General features: G+C 52.9%; 1 protein-coding gene across 9 annotated transcripts in view; it reads left to right on the top strand.

Moving 5' to 3' along the window:
- Positions 1-17,592, top strand: part of Scn5a (sodium voltage-gated channel alpha subunit 5) — a 98,092-nt gene that overhangs the window by 39,338 nt on the left and 41,162 nt on the right. For all 9 annotated transcript variants that reach the window (XM_032911127.1, XM_032911121.1, XM_032911120.1 and 6 more), the window contains 8 exons: positions 2,170-2,400; positions 4,002-4,065; positions 5,376-5,517; positions 5,952-6,149; positions 6,859-7,038; positions 7,559-7,930; positions 11,508-11,640; positions 12,473-12,711. In XM_032911127.1, the coding sequence (XP_032767018.1) occupies positions 2,170-2,400; positions 4,002-4,065; positions 5,376-5,517; positions 5,952-6,149; positions 6,859-7,038; positions 7,559-7,930; positions 11,508-11,640; positions 12,473-12,711 (1,559 nt within the window). The remainder of the gene's footprint in view (positions 1-2,169; positions 2,401-4,001; positions 4,066-5,375; positions 5,518-5,951; positions 6,150-6,858; positions 7,039-7,558; positions 7,931-11,507; positions 11,641-12,472; positions 12,712-17,592) is intronic.

Below are 17,592 nucleotides of genomic sequence, written 5' to 3'. Positions count from 1 at the left end.
CTCGGTGCTGAAGACCTCCCTGGACCAGTGATAGCCTCTACTCCTAGAGGAAAATTCTGGTGACTTCCAGGCCTCTTGCCACCCTCGAGGCATCAGAGACCCCTGGCCACAGGTTAATTTTATAAACATTACTCCTGACCATTTTCCATTTAGACTAAATATCTAAATGTCTCTCCTCACCTCGGAACCCGCTTAGTATGTCCACAGCAAGGCCATGTCTACCCAGTGTGCCTCACTAGTGTCCCAAATTCCTGCCATGGCTGGGGCAACCCCTCAGTAACCCCCCATGAAGCAGATGTCACCAGCTGAGGTAGCCTGCAATTTCCACTGCCTGGGAGGCCAACAGGAAACAGAGCCCTCCTAAACTACCGAATGGTTCAAAGGCCAGACAAGAACCTTGTCTCAAATTTTTTAAATACATAAAAGAACTGAGTGTAGATAAGTATAAAAGGTTTGCTTAGGGGGTCCAAGACCCTTGAGTCTGATTCCCTAGTATTCAGAAAACAAGAGGTAAAGGGACATTAACAAGCCCTTTGAGGTCACCAGCGGCTAAGAGAGGCCACAGAAAGCAGCCCCTGGGGTAGCTGTAGAAAGTGTTGTTTGCAGCTGAGGGAGCGCTGCCTACAGGAGCCCCCAGAGGGGTCAGACTCCAAACACCTGCAGCTTGTCTGAAACCTTCTCGACATAAGTGAACTCTCTCTTTGTTATGAGGGAAGGTTTTAAGAGGCGGGTGACCTTTGCAGCTGTCTCCGCAGGCCCAAGCAGGATTGCTTTGCCAGCCCTGAATAGAGTATTTGGGGGCAAAGATTCTTAAGCCTGTTTGCTGGGGTACAGTCCAAAGTGGGCATCCGAGCTCCAGCCGTATCCCTGTCATGTGCCCCTGAGATACATCCGTCTCCAAGCTAGAGGCCCAGCCACACACACGTGTCCCTCAGTAGGTGCTCAGAGTTCTGAACCGTACCGGACACGTGGCTCCCTACCCGATTCTCACCCACTGGGCAGTTGCCAGCATGTGCCAGGATGATTTCCATGGAGTCCCAAGTGCCAGAGCCCTTGGCAGGCAGCCGTGATGGTCTCACCGTGAGGGGGCCGTCCGCATCTCTCTCGTCTGTCCGTCACTGCTTCTCTGACTCTGGGCCGAGGGCACAATAGTTACGGGTGCTCCTAACACATTACTGGGCTGGACAGTGGAGGATGGAGCTTAACCTGAGGTCTGGCCGCTTTGGGGATGGGGCTGGGGCCCCGCTGCTGACAGCGGAGCTCCTTGCCTCTGATGCTCTGCTCGCACTTGCCCTAGGACAGTAGCTGAGGGTCTGACGGGATGTGTGCACACATGCTTCTCTGTCACTCCGCTGTAGGGTGCTGCTTCTGCAGGGAGTTGAACTGTGCAGCTAACAGATCACAGCCACTCCGCTTTGGGGAAATGGGAGGGGCGGGGAGGGCTCCAGGGGTCAGCAGATGAGAAAGCGGGGGTGTAGCTCACCCTAGTCCCTGCCCCGTAACCTTCCCCAAAGATGGCTCTACACTCTTGGGACATCACCCAACCCTGACAAACCTCCCCCAGAGCCCCACAGCTTCCCTTTATGCTAACCGGCACAAGACCCAAGCACAGACCCTGGCTTCCTTGGTTTTGTTCGAATGATTGAAACCCACAGTGTCTCCAAGACAGCTGGCCCCAGCGGTAGGGCAGCAGGAAGAACCCCCTGCCAGGAGCAGCTGTGTCTCTCCCATTTCCAGATCAAACTGAGGCCCCTTGCATTGACTTAGTAGTGGGTCTGGACCTCAGCTTCCTCCGCCCTACCATGGCCTATGATAAAAAGGCCAGACTGGTAATGTAGTGGCCACGGTGGTAAGAAGACATTTTCCATCCACTCAATCCGTGTATTCCTATGCTAGGCTGATGGAGAATAAAGAGTTCTCATCTCCTGTGAAAACACGAAGCTGGGCTGGGCTCTTTGCCCTTGGCAGTCAGGAGAGACTCCGCTGGCCTTAAAGGCCCAGGAAGCCACCTCCACTATACCCCTTCATTGTGGTTACAGTCCCTAGCCACAGCCCATTCAGTGCAGGACTTGGGGAGGCCCAGTGCCCTTCTGCAGGCCCAGGTGCCATCCAGAAGATCATAGAGCGGTCTCTCTGTGGGTCACCCCATGCTCCGTCTCGCTTCGCCAGGCCTGAAGACCATCGTGGGAGCCCTAATCCAGTCTGTGAAGAAACTGGCCGATGTGATGGTCCTCACTGTCTTCTGCCTCAGTGTCTTTGCCCTCATTGGCCTGCAGCTCTTCATGGGCAACCTGAGGCACAAGTGTGTGCGTAACTTCACCGAGCTCAACGGCACCAATGGTTCCGTGGAGGCCGACGGCCTAATCTGGAACTCCCTGGACGTCTACCTCAATGACCCAGGTATGTACTCACCATGCCTGTGGAGAGAGAGAGAGAGCTAGGAGACCATCGAAGCTGGTGTTTCCCACCCAGGCGGGTCTCCAGGACCATCCCAGTGTGGCTGGGACTCAAAGGAGGCTAGAGGAGGATCCTCCTGGGTTCCCAGGTTAGCTGGAGAGATAGCATTGAAAGGATGAGAGGAGAGGGTAGGAAGGTGGCTCAGTCAGCAAAGTGCTTGCTTTAAGCATGAAGACCTGAGTTCAGCTCCCAACGCCAGCATCATAGATAGATAGATAGATAGATAGATAGATAGATAGATAGATAGAAAGATAGATAAATAGATAGATAGATAGATTTAGATAGATGTAGATAGAGAGAGAGAAAGAGAGATAGAGGTAAGTAGGTAGATAGGTAGGTAGGTAGATAGATAGATAGACAGACAGACAGACAGACCCACCACAGGGGAGGTATGGGACAGGGACATTCATGGAGGCTAACTTGCCAATCAGACTATCCAAACCAGCAAGATCCAGGTTAAGGAAAAGACCGTGCCACAGTTTGGGGATAGGCTGAGTCCAGACAGCTGGGGATGGTGAGGAGACCAGCTTCCCTGGGGCCTGTGAGACGTGAGTGACGCCATGCCTGAAGTAAGAGCCTTCACCTCAGTGTCGGTGCTGAGTGCCCAGGCTGCTACTCCAGTGTGCACACACCCTAGTGCGCTTCGAGAAGGATGTGGTTAGCCTGGCTTGTGTGGGAATGGGCACCCTCCATTCCATCACTTCTCTAGACGGCTGGTCACCTCCTCTTTCAGTAAATACCGCCCATCCAGATCAAAGAAAGACCCTGGGGCAGGGCCGGATGCCACAATGTGCAGAGGGCTCTTCTGAAGTCAGGGCCCCTTACATACACGAACTAGCACCCACTGGATGGATGGATGTGGGTGTGGTTCTGTGGTGGCCTCATAGAAAAAAGAATGGCTCCAAATTTCAGCATTTACCAGAGTCACCGCCTGAAAGGTTCCAGAAAACAGACTTCAGGCCCTGGTCTACTTCTGAATCAAGTGTAGCTTGCATTTGGGAAGCTTTAAACCATCCAGTCCCCAGACACTAACATTACAACACTTAGTGACCACACATCAGGACCACACTTAGAGAAGCGCTTCCCAAGACATAGGTGGGTCGTGGTGACTGGTGGAGAGACGGCAAGGAAGGTGGGCTCGGCCTCACCTGGTCTGGACCCAGCCCCATCTGAACAGACCGCAGTGCCCTCCCCAGACCCTTGCCTCCTGGCTCAGGGCTCTCTTGGCCCTGGCCGACCCCCTGAGTAGCTTGGAGCTGGGTTCGGAAGCTGCTTATCGGGACAGAGAGACACCTGAGCCCTGCCCGGGACTTGCTGCGTCTTCAAGAGTGTGTGACACTGGCAGAGGGGCGTCGGTGAAAGGGACGGATGGGTTAGAGAAGCAGCCAGGGCCACCAAGTCCTGGCCGGGGGGCCATGAGTGAGGATCAGGACAGTGGCCAAGGAGAGTGAACAGTAACGATGTCTTTTCCAGAACCTGGTATGAGGTGGGGCACCCTGAATTGGGCCACCCAAGCCACTCACACCCAGGCTTTTTCTTTGCAGCCAATTACCTGCTCAAGAATGGCACCACGGATGTGTTACTGTGTGGGAACAGCTCTGACGCCGGGTAGGTGGGACAGTCCTCCCGGTGGCTTTCCGTACCCCGCTGCTCTGAGACGTTCCCCAGCCAGGAGCCTGAAAGTTTCTCGCACCCCTGCCCTGTCACACAAGAGAGAACCGGTAAAGACAGACAGGTCTTGAGGGACAGGAGAGGCCTAAAGATGGGTTGGGGTAAGGAAGTCACCCAGGGTCCCCACAGAGTCCTAACCAGACCTTGTCTCCATCTCTGCTGTTCTGCCCTTCAGGGGCGAGTGTTACCCCAGGCTTAGCAGCTGGACTTTGCTCGTGGCCAAGCAGAATGTGAGCCCACAGCCTCGCATGCCCTGTCTCCAGGGGCAATCCTCAGGGCTCTGCATGGCGGTCTGGGGCAGAATGGGGGTCGAAGGCTCACCACGTGGCAGTGGGTTCTGCTGGGAGGCTTCGGACTCGCTTTGCTGTCTCCTTCCTCTGTGGGGGAGATGTCCGCAGTGTCTTGGGTTTTCAGCATCTTTAGGTTCCTGACGCCTGCCAAGTTTCTCCAGCAGATTTCCCTCTACTCTCGTCCTCTCCCCCCAACCTCGGCACATACACACGTACATACCCTGTCAAGGAGAGAGACTAAATAAGACGTCTCTATGTGTGTGCACATGCACACACACTCATGCATACATACACCACACACACACACACACACAAACACACACGTGTTAAATAGTTTTCCAGATGCAACCCAGTCCAGCCCCTCACCTGCCTCCACACACACTTACCCGAGCCTTGCGGGTCCTCTTCTCCCTCTGGAGCTCTGAGTGTGTTCATCTCCCCAGGGGGTGGACAAGTCAAGGAAGGAAACCTGGGCTTCCTCCAGGGGAGGAGGCAACAGCAAAACAGCAGCAGGAAGGGCATGTTGTGCAGATGGAGGGGAACTCGATGTGGGCCTTAGAAATTCCAAGTAGGGCTGGAGAGATGGCTCAGCGGTTATGAGCACTGACTGCTCTTTTGGAGGTTCTGAGTTCAAGTCCCAGCAACTACATGGTGGCTCGCAACCATCTGTAACAGATTCTGGTGTAGCTCAAGACAGCTACAATGTACTCATATACATTAAATAAATAAAACATTAAAAAAAAAAAAGGAATTCCAAGTAGGTCTAGGGGAGAGAAAGATGGTGACCTGGCCAGTCGTGAACGTGGCAAGAACAAGATCGTGGGTGCAGGACCCCAAAACCCTGGCACTGCGTTGGTGATGCAGCCTCAGAGCTCATGAGCATAGGTTGGGCTGCCCAGGGAAACGAACCAGGGTCCTTCACAGCATGAGACAGAGTGTGTATGTGTCTGGCTATAGGACATGTCCTGAGGGCTATCGGTGCCTGAAGGCAGGTGAGAACCCAGACCACGGTTATACCAGCTTCGACTCCTTCGCCTGGGCCTTCCTTGCACTCTTCCGCCTGATGACACAGGACTGCTGGGAACGCCTATACCAGCAGGTGCACGGGAGCCCGGGCCAGCAGAGGGGTGCTAGGCATGGGCTCCAGGGCAGGCCACACAAATAGCCAGCCGGAAATGTCCCCAGTAGCTTTCCACGGGTGAGGGTTACGGAGGGGGCAGAGGAAAGGTTTGGTGACTAAGTTCCAGTCCGTGATAGAGGACACTATTCTGTGGATGAACTATCCCTTTGCCCTGTACAACAGAACATTCTCTGTAGATACAACAGTCTCCCCGTAAGGTGAGGTACCTGCCTCCTTCTAAGTGGGACTCTCTCCTGTGGGTTGTTAGCAAGTGACCTTCCACAGGTGGGACACGCTTTTCTCTGCCTCCAGGCTTTAGGACACTGAGCCCTTGGCCTAGCCACACTGATGACTTAGAAATACCATGACTTGGGCCCTCAGTGAGGGTGACCTCTGGCCCCTTGCTCCTCCAGACCCTGAGGTCCGCAGGAAAGATCTACATGATCTTCTTCATGCTTGTCATCTTTCTGGGCTCCTTCTACCTGGTGAACTTGATCCTGGCTGTGGTGGCCATGGCCTACGAGGAGCAAAACCAAGCCACCATCGCCGAGACGGAGGAGAAGGAGAAGCGCTTCCAGGAGGCCATGGAGATGCTCAAGAAGGAACACGAGGTGAGCTCTCGAGCGGTGGCTGGAGGTACGGTGCATGCTGGGTAAGACTGGCAGGTGGTGCATTCTGAGTGGCAGGCAGTGCATGCTGGGTAAGACTGGCAGGGGGTGTGTTCTGAGTGGCAGGCAGTGCATGCTGGGTAAGACTGGCAGGGGGTGTGTTCTGAGTGGAAGGCAGTACATGCTGGGTAAGACTGGCAGGTGGTACATTCTGAGTGGAAGGCGATGCCTGCTGAGCGAGATGGCCCTGTTGGTGTGGTGTGCAATGGGTAAATTTGGTTCCTATGCCACTATGTTTTCAAGGCAAAGGTAACACAGAATGGGTGGGGTGCAGGGGACAGTGTCTCGGTAAGCGTGGCCTCTGTGGGCGTAGCCCGTGCCTGGTCAAGATCCTTGTCCATGCGTGTAGTCTGCTCTGGTGGAGGGATACTTCCCGATAGGCTAGTGAGGAAAGTCCAAGGCTGAAGAGGAGCATGGGCCGCCCTGCCCTGGCTCCCACATCCAGCTTCCCTCATGGTAGCTATCAGACTTGGCTACTTGCTCTCCCTTCCAGGTTCTTGGTCTTCCTCAAAGCATTGTGGGTCTGCCTGGGATCAACTCTGTGAAGGCCACACTCTGAGTCGATCGTGAAGTCTGATGGGGCAGCTCGCCTAGGCCTGAAGCTAACCAGAGTTTCTCCATGACCAAACACCCTTTCTCCATCCTTTACCAGGCTCTCACCATCAGGGGTGTGGATACCGTGTCCCGTAGCTCTCTGGAGATGTCTCCTTTGGCCCCAGTAACCAACCATGAGAGAAAGAGCAAAAGGAGGAAACGACTATCTTCGGGGACGGAGGATGGTGGGGATGACAGGCTCCCCAAGTCGGACTCGGAAGATGGTCCCAGAGCATTGGTAATCCCGATGTGGTTCTGGCCTCTGCAGAGCCCATCATGGTGGGCCCCTAGTGTGGTCACAGCCCTAAGCTTAATCTCCACAAAAGACAGGCTTGGACCCCTCCCATCCCTTCCAGTTTCCTGTAGTCATTCTTAAAGTGGGGGAGAGTTAGGGTGGATTTATGTGTTAATGCTCCTTCTACCTGGAACTAGTCCTCAAGTATGGGGGCCAGCACTGGGAATGGGGGCTTGTGGGGTGGGGTGAAAGGGGCCCAAGTGCTGATCCTAGCTCTCCTGCCCAGCCAAGACCCCCTCCAGGCCCAGAGCAGCTTCAGAGCCAAGCCCAGAGATACAGGGATGAAGTGAGCAGAGACCCCACAAGATACAGGGGACACCCCATCTCTTCCTAAGTCCCTACCTCAGTCCTCCCAGGCTCCTGTGGCCAGCAGAAGCCTCAGTGCCCTCAGAACATGAACTGGGCTGACACCAACCATGATAGTCTGAGCCCTGTGGGTCACGCACTATCCCTGTGCCCTCAGAATCAGCTCAGCCTCACCCATGGGCTCAGCCGGACATCCATGAGGCCCCGCTCGAGCCGAGGGAGCATTTTCACGTTCCGAAGACGGGACCAAGGCTCTGAGGCGGACTTCGCAGATGACGAGAACAGCACTGCGGGGGAGAGCGAGAGCCACCGCACATCGCTGCTGGTACCCTGGCCCCTGCGCCATCCCAGCGCCCAAGGACAGCCCGGCCCTGGAGCCTCAGCTCCCGGTTACGTTCTCAATGGCAAAAGGAACAGCACCGTGGACTGCAATGGGGTGGTTTCCTTGCTGGGGACAGGTGACGCAGAGGCCACCTCCCCAGGGAGCTACCTTCTCCGCCCTATGGTGCTGGACCGACCCCCAGACACGGTGAGCCAGCCCCCGGCCTACGAGCACCAGCCCAGATCTGTCTCCCAAACTGGTGATAGGTACCAGCCTCAAAACTGCCTGCTGAAGGTTGATCGAGCATCTAGCGTGTGCTCCATTCCCAGAACATCTCTTCCCTTATAGCTTCCGTGCCAACTGGGCAGGCAGACAAGTCAAGAGGAAAAGGAGAAGACCGAAAGAAAAGCGTCTATGTAAACATGTGTGGTGTAGAAGTGAGGGAAGGAGTCAGGTTTCACACCTGATGCAGAGTCCGTGCCAAGGTGCCACAGTAGAGCAGTGTCCCAGACCCCGTGTGCTGTATCATGTGCCTTCTGCATCAGAGGGACAGGAACAAGACATCCAGGCAAGCCCGGGACCAGGGCTAGGTCGCAAAGGGGCCCCACAGAGGATTCTAGACAGCACTCACTCAGTGAGTAGGAAACAGTCCACTACTTTACTTTGGCTAACTCCGTGTCAGCCAAAATAGTAAGTGCTGGGAGTGGGGAGCAGGAAGAGTAGAGGCATTTAAGCAGCAACCACAAGAAGAGGAGCCGGGGTTGTTTTCTATGTCTGGCAGGGCTGGTGGGTAGAGTGGTTAGTGCCCAAGCTCCGGACATTAGCCTAGGTATGGATTCTAGATCGCAGCTCGACCACTCTTGGCACGTGTTTTTGCTCCTCTGGATTTTAAGTGCCTCATCTGTAGAATGGGAGAGAAATACCCAATGTGGCCAGTGTAGGCAGGGCCAAAGACATAGAGGAACATAATCAGCACTGTTAAAAATGTCACTTTCCATGCCAAAGTGCGCCACACGCGGCAAAAGGGCAGACAGCCCGGGGAAGAGCCTGTCTGGCTTGTGGCACCGTGAGGGCAGTGAGGCTGGAACGGAGGCAGCCAAATGAGCGGTTGTCAGCAAGGTGGTCACAGTCACGGAAGGTCTCTCGAGGCACACTGGTGACTGCCCAGTCGGCCCCTGCAACTCCTCATACCAGTGCCTGAAAAGCCCGCTCAGGAAAGGCCTGAATGTGTGGCTCACACATACACAGGCAGGATACAATGATGGGAAAACCACAGGATGATGGGATGTTGGTCAGGAAGGTGGAGGGCCCGGTCCACATGGCCACTAGCTGTGTGTGGGTCTTTATATGGGTTAATCATCCGAGCCTCAATTTCCTGCAAAGTGGAAATCAGATTTAACACGTACGTCAGCAGGTGGTAGTGGGACCAAGGGAGCTGAAACAGGTCCAGGGCTTAGGCCAGATCTGGCCGCTTGAGCATGTTACTGGTTACCGTTACTGTGTGCTGCTGACACGAGTGAGCAAAGGCTTCTGGGATGCTTCGCCAAGAGTCCAAGCCCTACATAGGGAGTGAGGGGAGGAACTTCAAGACCCCTAAGGGCTGCGGAGTCATCTGGGTCCTTCAGGACCGGTCACCTGGAGGGTGAGGTATCTGGCTTCCAGTCTGGCTCTGGAGCCCCAGCCTCAGGCAGGCAGAGCTGGAGCGCTAATAGAATTTCCTAATCCCATTAGGGAGAAAATCATCTCATTGTGCTGCACATGTCGGGAGGAATCCAAGTTCACACACTTCATTACCGGGAACTCTGACTTCACCCATTCTCACTTCTGCAGGGCCCATTTGTAACTTTAAAGGGATTAGCAGGCCGAGGCGGAGTCGTTTGTAAGGTTAAAGGAATTAGCCGTCCAAGATGGAGACATTTGAAAAGTCAAAGAGATTAGCCAGGCAGAAGCCCCTGGGAATGCCTTCCCCACTCCCTGCTGGTCCCCTGTGAACCCATTTCTAGTCTGCAAACAGAGCCCTGTGCTGGGTACACAGGGCCCCAGTCAGCGTGGGGGGGGGGCTGGGGGTGGGAGGAGGCCTCTTGGTTCAGGGTGGGTTGGAAGGAGCCTAGGGAGTGCCCGCCCCGCCCCTTAGCCAGCAGTCAACTCAGCGACTACTGACTACACTGAAGCTCATAAAGTGAGCAGGGACCTGTCTGTCACTTTCCACTCTGCTCAGGCCCCAGTTCCACAAGTATCAGCACTTTGACAACTGGGTGTTCATTCTCCAAACCTTTGTCTTGCTCTTACGTCTAACTCTGCCTTGGAGACACGCTCGTGGGCGTGTACCCAGATCAGCTCCTCACTGTTGTCTGTGTCAGAGTTCAGGGTTGGGCTGGAGCCATGATGGATTTTAGTAATCTTCCATCGGCTGGTCGGTTCGTTTAGTTACTAGGAACAGTGCGCGCGAAGGACTGTGCCTCTCTGCATCTTGGGTGTGTGTATAAAAGTGTTTATGAGGGCAAATTGCAAGACAAGGGATCTCAGGACCATTTAAAAATTCTAAGTAGGGGCTGGAGAGATGGCTCAGTGGTTCTGAGCACTGGCCGCTCTTCCAGAGGACCAGAGTTTGAGTCCCAGCACCCACGTGGAGGCTCACAATTGTCGACCACCCCAGTTCCAGGGATCCAATGTCCTGGTCAAGTGTTTACGGACACCCAGCACACACATACACACACACACACACACACACACACACACACACACACACGATGCACCGACATATACACGCAGGCAGAACACTCATGCATATGAAATACAATCATTAAAAATTAAAATCTTCTGGTTTAGACCCAGGCACATCTCCATATGATGCGGCTGCCACCGGTCTCATCCGGGCACCGTGCTGGTTTCGTGTTTCTGTGAATGCCATCCTAGGGCATGTCAGACCTTTTCAGTCTCTTTCTGTCCTTGACAATACAGAGCTTTGATTAGGATCATTGCTGTGCGTACTGACGCTTGTGGCATGCTGGTCCTGGAGGGGCCTGTGTGGTGTGTGGACACTGAGAACACAGAAGGAAGGAGATATGGTGGTGGACGGGAGGAGCAAGGATCGGGGAGCTATCAGCTGGAGAAGGGTTGGTTCTCCGAGTCCAGCATTCCTTATCCCAGCAAGACCTCCATCCTCAGGACTATGTTGTAGCTCCGTAGGGAGAGCAGTCAGAATGCTTGCCTAGCATGCATGAAGTCCTGGGTTCGATCCCCAGCAGAGCCTGAACTAGATGTGGTGGCACACACCTGTAACCCCCGGTGTAGGAAGTAAGGATAGAAGGATCAGGAGTTCAAGGTCATCCTCAGACACATGTCAAGTTCAAAGCCAGCCCGGGCTATATGAGACCCTGTCTCAAAAATAGGTAGGTAGGTATGTAGGTAGGTAGGTAGGTAGGTAGGTAGGTAGATAGATAGATAGATAGATAGATAGATAGATAGATAGATAGATAGATAGATAGATAGATAGATAGATGGGCCAGTGGATGGTTAAGCGGGCAAAGATTGCAGCTGCCAACCAACCTTTACAACCTGCGTTCAATCCCCGAGACACACATGGCGGGAGACAGCTGACGCCCGCTGGTCGACCTCTGACCTCTGCATGTGCACACACCCACAAGAGTGAATGGATAAATGAGTGAATGCAATTTTAAAATTAAAGAGCGAAAACCCAGGAACAAGACTTCCACTCGTCCTGAGTCCTCCCCAGCCTGAGCCCCTCCCGGGTGCCTGACGCATGTCTCCTGGTTGCACGCAGACCACTCCGTCAGAGGAGCCCGGTGGGCCCCAGATGCTGACACCTCAGGCTCCGTGTGCAGATGGTTTTGAGGAGCCCGGAGCACGGCAACGGGCACTCAGCGCCGTCAGTGTCCTCACCAGCGCCCTGGAAGGTTGGTGTCCTTCGCTCTTCCCTCCCCATTTAACCACCATTCCAGCCTCAACATCTCAACATCTTGTCTGCCCTCACCCCTGGACCCCCGATACCTCTTCCAGGTGTCTCTTCTTCCAGCTGTGAATGTCTTTGCCTGTTCTCTGGTCTCCTCTCTGCTTCTGCTACTCCTTCCCCAGGTACCCCCACATCTATCCTGGACTACCCCCACCTCATCCACCCCTCTCCCAAGCATGCCTCAGTCTGTCTAAAGCCACCCTGTCTCTTCCTGCCTGCCCTTCCTGTACTAGCCTGTCGTCAGACATGTCCACATCCACGTAGACTATTACAGCAATCCTGGATGCTAGTCCCACCCTAGGCAACTCCACACACCCTCCAAGCCAACTGGGCACCATGTCTTGTGTCATCCTGCCTCAGGTGTTCATGCTTGTGTTTCATACCCTATCCCAGCACCTCACCTCAGACTCCCCTGTGTACTCTCACATCAGAACTTGGCTGTTCTACTCCCTGCCCTCACTTGCAACCTGCCCTGCTCAGAGAGCACCCATATCTGTGGGACGGAGTTGTCTACATAAACCTACACTGGCCTACTCTGTCATAGCCTCCTTTCCCCACATCCACCTTAGTTTCTTATCTCTGCAGCCCTTTCCTCCCACATCTCCAGAGTGAAGAGCTGAAACACAGGCCACCCACTTCCCTAGCCTTCCCTCAGCGTGCCACAGCCACTTAGCCCCCCTGCTAACCTCCTCCCAACCCCACTTGAGTCACAAGACCTTTCTAGAACGCCACCAGACTTGGTGGATAAACCTAGTTAACCCCCTGGCTGTCCCCAGAGTTGGAGGAGTCCCATCGGAAGTGTCCACCATGCTGGAACCGCTTTGCCCAGCACTACCTCATCTGGGAGTGCTGTCCACTCTGGATGTCCATCAAGCAGAAGGTGAAGTTTGTGGTCATGGACCCATTTGCCGACCTCACTATCACCATGTGCATCGTGCTCAACACGCTCTTCATGGCTCTGGAGCATTACAACATGACAGCAGAGTTTGAGGAGATGCTGCAGGTCGGAAACCTGGTAAGGACCGCCTGCCATCAGCTCTTAAGTAGGCATCCCTGAAGGGCATGGCTCTCAAGGGGAAGGGATTCTGAACATCGAAGGGGCTTTTCTAGGGAGCGGTCCTGGAGACACCTTGGAGGAGGGAGTTTTGGAGTCTGGTTTTAAGGAGCAAAGGTATCGATTTGAGTGGGAGGGTGGGGTTGAAGCTTGTGGACATGCTCAAATGCCGTTAACAAAAGTGAGTGGGCGCGTCTGAAATGCGTGGAGCCCAGCCAGAGGTGAGCAAACGCAGGAGGGAAGCACAGGAAGGACGGGCTGCTCTGCAGGGCAGGGATTGCACTGGATGCTGAATGCGGAAAAGGAGGGGTGAGTGAGTGGGCAGAGGAGAGAAGGGAAGAATAGAGAGATGAGTGGATGATTAGAATTCATGAAAGATAAAGGGATGGATGATTCAATAAAGAACAGAACAAAAGAGGGATGGTGGGTGTATTAAGTATGGAGGAGAGTGAGAGACAAATGGGCGGGTGGGGGGATGGGTTGGAGGATGGATGAGAGGTGGGTGGGAGGATGAATGGGATAGGTGGGAGGATGGATGGAAGAATGAATGGATGGTGGGAGGATGATTAGAGAGGAGTAAGACTAGAAGGATGGACAGATGGATAATTGGGGAGAGAAGAAAGGAAGGATAAAAAGATAGACAAATGATTAGAGATAATGGGATGAGAGGCGGATGGGTGAGTGCATCAATAATTAGATTGGGAGAGAGATAGAAGGACGGAAGGAAAGATAGTTGGATCTGTAGTGATGGTGAGCAGATGATTAGAGGGCAGCAGAGAGTGGGAGCAGGATGGATGGGTGGTTGGGTGGGTGGATGGGTGGGTAGATGGATAGATGGATGGATGGGTGGGTGGGTGGATGGATGGATGGATGGATGGATGAATGGATGGATGGGTGGGTGGGTGGATGGATGGATGGATGGATGGATGAGTGGGTGGATGGGTGGATGGATGGATGGATGGATGGATGGATGGATGGATAGGTGGATGGATGGATGGACAGGTGGGTGGATGGATAGATGGATGAGTGGGTGGGTGGATTGATGGGGTGGGTGGGTGGATGAATTGGTGGGTGGGTGGATGGATGGGTGGGAGGATGGATTGATAGGTGGGTGGATGGGTGGATGGATTGATGGGTTGGTGAATAGATGGATGGGTGGGTGGGTGGATGGATGAATGGATGGATGAGTGGGTGGGTGGGTGGATTTGATGGGTGGGTGGGTGGGTGGATGGATTGATGGGTGGGTGGGTGGATGGATGGGTGGGAGGATGGATTGATGGGTGGGTGGATGGGTGGATGGATTGATGGGTGGGTGGATGGATTGATGGATGGGTGGGTGGGTGGATGGATGGATGAGTGGATGGGTGGGTGGCTATATAGAGGAGGAAGAAAAGAGGCTGGATGTGTGGATGGACTGTAGGGGCCTGTGGGCGGGTAGAGATGGCAGCCCGTGGGCGGGTAGATAGCCGATGGATAACTGAGTGTGCTTAGTCAGTCATGGACATGCAGAACCAGGTTTGAATTCTGACTCAGCTCTTACTGACTGTGAACCTCAAGCAAGCATGACTTAATCCTGGTAATTGGCACGATGAGTATTTGCTGAATTTAATAAATGCAAGAATCAGACAATATGAACTTCATCAGAAGCTAATGAGGCTGAATAAGATAATGCCTGTACCGTGCTTCCCTCCAACTTGCACGAACAGCAAGCCATCAGCATACATGATGGCTGTAGTAGTTGTTAGACAGACTGACCCCACATCTCCATTTTGCAGACAGAGAGACTGAGGCAGGAGGGGTGGCATGGGGGGAGTGGAATCAGCCATGCATCTACTGTAGGCTAGCACATGGACACTGCCAACCTCTCTAGAGGTCCTCAGCAGAGCTGGCCAGAGCCCACTGCGCCAGCCAGTGGGAAGGACCCTGGCTGGATCTCAGGTCCGTCTCACAGTAGACCTGGCCCTCTCTCAGACCCAGCTGCTCCGATGGCTCACACGGGCACGTAGACCTCACACATACTGTGAGCTGTGGATATTTTCTTCCTTAACTGCCTTTTATAAACCCAGGACTTTAAGTGGTCATTTGCAGAATTTATTCAACATTTTTACAGTCGTTTAAGCCCATTTAGCTATTCCTGTACTTTTCCTTCTTGTAAATCAAGGGGGAGGTACATCTAACGTGTGGCGTCTCGTGGTGCAGCCGGGGGATATTTATTGAGTGGTCTTTGGTACATCTCGGCATGCAGTCTCCTGTGCAGATGTTACATGCCCATCGGATGGCCATTGCAGGACATAAAGAGTAGTTTGCTGGGCTGGACTGGGCAGTGGTCGGATGTGATGGAGAACTTACCTGCTCTCCCAAACTGTCAGCGCGTGACTGACAGCTGTACTAAACCGATGTTCGTCACTGGCAACAGCTGCGTTTCGTGCTGTTTGGATAGCGTTATTGCTGATATGAAAGGCTTTGGTTTTCTTGGATTTAATATAGTCCAAGTGGCTTAAATATTAATGTAAAGAAACAAAATCACCAAAATAAACACAGGTAGGTAACTCTTGGCGCGGCGGCAGACTCTTCAGGCAGATTCCATAAAAGAGGAGGCTGGCCGATTAAACCGCTCAGGCCATTGCATAATCAAAGGCAATATTGAGGAGAAGATAGCCTCCCCTTGTGAAGGTTGGGTTGGGGTTGGAGAGGTGGCTCAGTGGCTAAGAGAACTTGCTGCTCTTGCAGAGGATCTGGGTTCAATTCCCAGGTGGTGGCTCACTACTGCCTGAAGCTGCAGACTCCTCCTGCCCTCAGCAGGCACCTGCATGCACACATGTGCCTGTGCGTTCTCTCTCTCCCACCCTCCCTCCCTCCCCCTTTCTCCTCCTCCTCCTCTTCCTCTTCCTCCTCTTCCTCCTCCTCTTCCTCCTCCTCCTTCCTCTCTCTCTCTCTCACACACACACACACAGACAGACAGACAGACAGACAGTCTTGGGGGAAAGGTGGAAGTTTTCTACCATCTATTAAGATATTTTATAAAACCCCAAAAAGTTATGGCATCTATAAAATGTGATCAGAGCTGCAAGACTACAATATTAGGAGTAAAGCAATCCTGTTGGAGAATTGGCAACAGCACTATAATCCATAAGCAAAGGCTGAGTGAACTGCTCCACAGAGGATCCTGGGAGGAACGGGTAATCTACACAGGGAAAAACTTGACCTGGGTCCCTCTGTCAGGCCGCGCTCACTAACGGGAAGCTGAGGACTTGGTTTTGACAGTTAACTATGATAAAAACTTCTTTAAAGTTTACAGCATGGACGGTCATGGTCATTCCCAGTTTCACTCTGTTGCTGTGGAGTGGAAACCACTCAGACCAGAAGGAACTTCAGAGAGTTTGTTTGGGCTTACGGTTCCTGCGGGTTAGGTGTTCATAAAGGAAGGAAAGGCCTTGGTGGCAGGAGCAGGGAGCTGAGAGATCCCATTTCTACCCCCAAACAGGAAGTAAGGCAAGCATTTAATACGGAGGGCCAGACATTTAATACAGGAGCCCGTGAGGGACATTTCTCTTTGGCTTACGCTTCCAAGTCACCTATTACCTATTGTTCTTGTGCATTTGGTAGGGACATGGATAGACGCTACACATCAGATTTGGGGTAGCGATTACCTTGAGGGAACTGCAACACCGTGAATGGTTTTGTAAGTTACCTATGGTGGGAGATAGGAGGCAAAACCACAGTGGGAGCTGCTATTCGGGCCAATGGCTTAACCTCTCTATATCTGTTTGTTTATTTATAACAGGGGAAACAGCAAACATACATATCACACAGGGTTCCTGTGAGGATTAAATGGTGGAAAGTATGAGGAACACTAGAGTGCCCACTGTAGCGTACCGCAAATACAGGTTCAGTCTACTACTTCTACCACCACCATCTTGTGAGAGTGAATAAAACAGCATTGGCTGTTAAATTAAAGCATTGGCTTTAATCCCAGCACTCAGGAGGCAGAGGCAGGGGGAGCTGTGAGTTGAAGGCCAGCCCGGTCTACAGAGTGAATTCCAGGACAGCCAAGGCTACGCAGAAAACCCTGACTCAAAAACAAAAACAAACCAAAAACCAGCACTGGAAGCAAATAAGAAAAACGTTAACATGTTATTGCTTTGTTTGAGGCAGGGTCTCATGTCCCTTGAACTGGCCTTGAACTCCCTTTAAAGCTAAGCATGACCTTGAATGCCAGATCCTCCTGCCTCTACTCCCCAGTTCTGGGGTTATGAGCATGAACTATCATACCCAGCTTCTAAGTTATTTCTTGACTTAAAAAATAAAAATAAACAAACGATAACAGCAGTACGTATAGTGGATTGGGAGATAACATCCCTAATCTAAAAGGTATGTTTATATACAATTCAAAAACGAGCAAACGCCGTGATGGGACGGTCAACAACGACTGTGAACAGCAGTTTGTCAAGAGAAGAGGCACAGAGATAAGGAATGGCTGATAAAACAGCTGCATGTGAGGGGCAGCAGCACAGGATTAGCATTAGAGGGAGGCAGTTGTCACACGCTGCCCGTGGAGTTGGTTCAAATCTGTCTCTGGGGACCAGTTAACCATATCAGAGTCCCCACCCATGGCCATTGACACCGGTCCAAATTGAACAATACATCTGCAAAATGGTACTTACTGTGACAGTCCTTCTAGAGGAGATTGCCTGCGGTCGAGAATTGGTTGAAATGGTGTGGCACATCCCTGCTGCAGGATGTGCCACAGATGCTAATAACAATACTAGAAAAGCAAAGGGAGCCGTAAGCTGTATTTAATTAGCATGGGAAGGAGTCACGGTGTCACCTGTTCAGCCGGGG

The sequence above is a fragment of the Rattus rattus genome, chromosome 8 (assembly GCF_011064425.1).
Source record: "Rattus rattus isolate New Zealand chromosome 8, Rrattus_CSIRO_v1, whole genome shotgun sequence".
NCBI lineage: Eukaryota > Metazoa > Chordata > Mammalia > Rodentia > Muridae > Rattus > Rattus rattus.
This window is presented reverse-complemented; position numbering and strand designations above follow the sequence as displayed.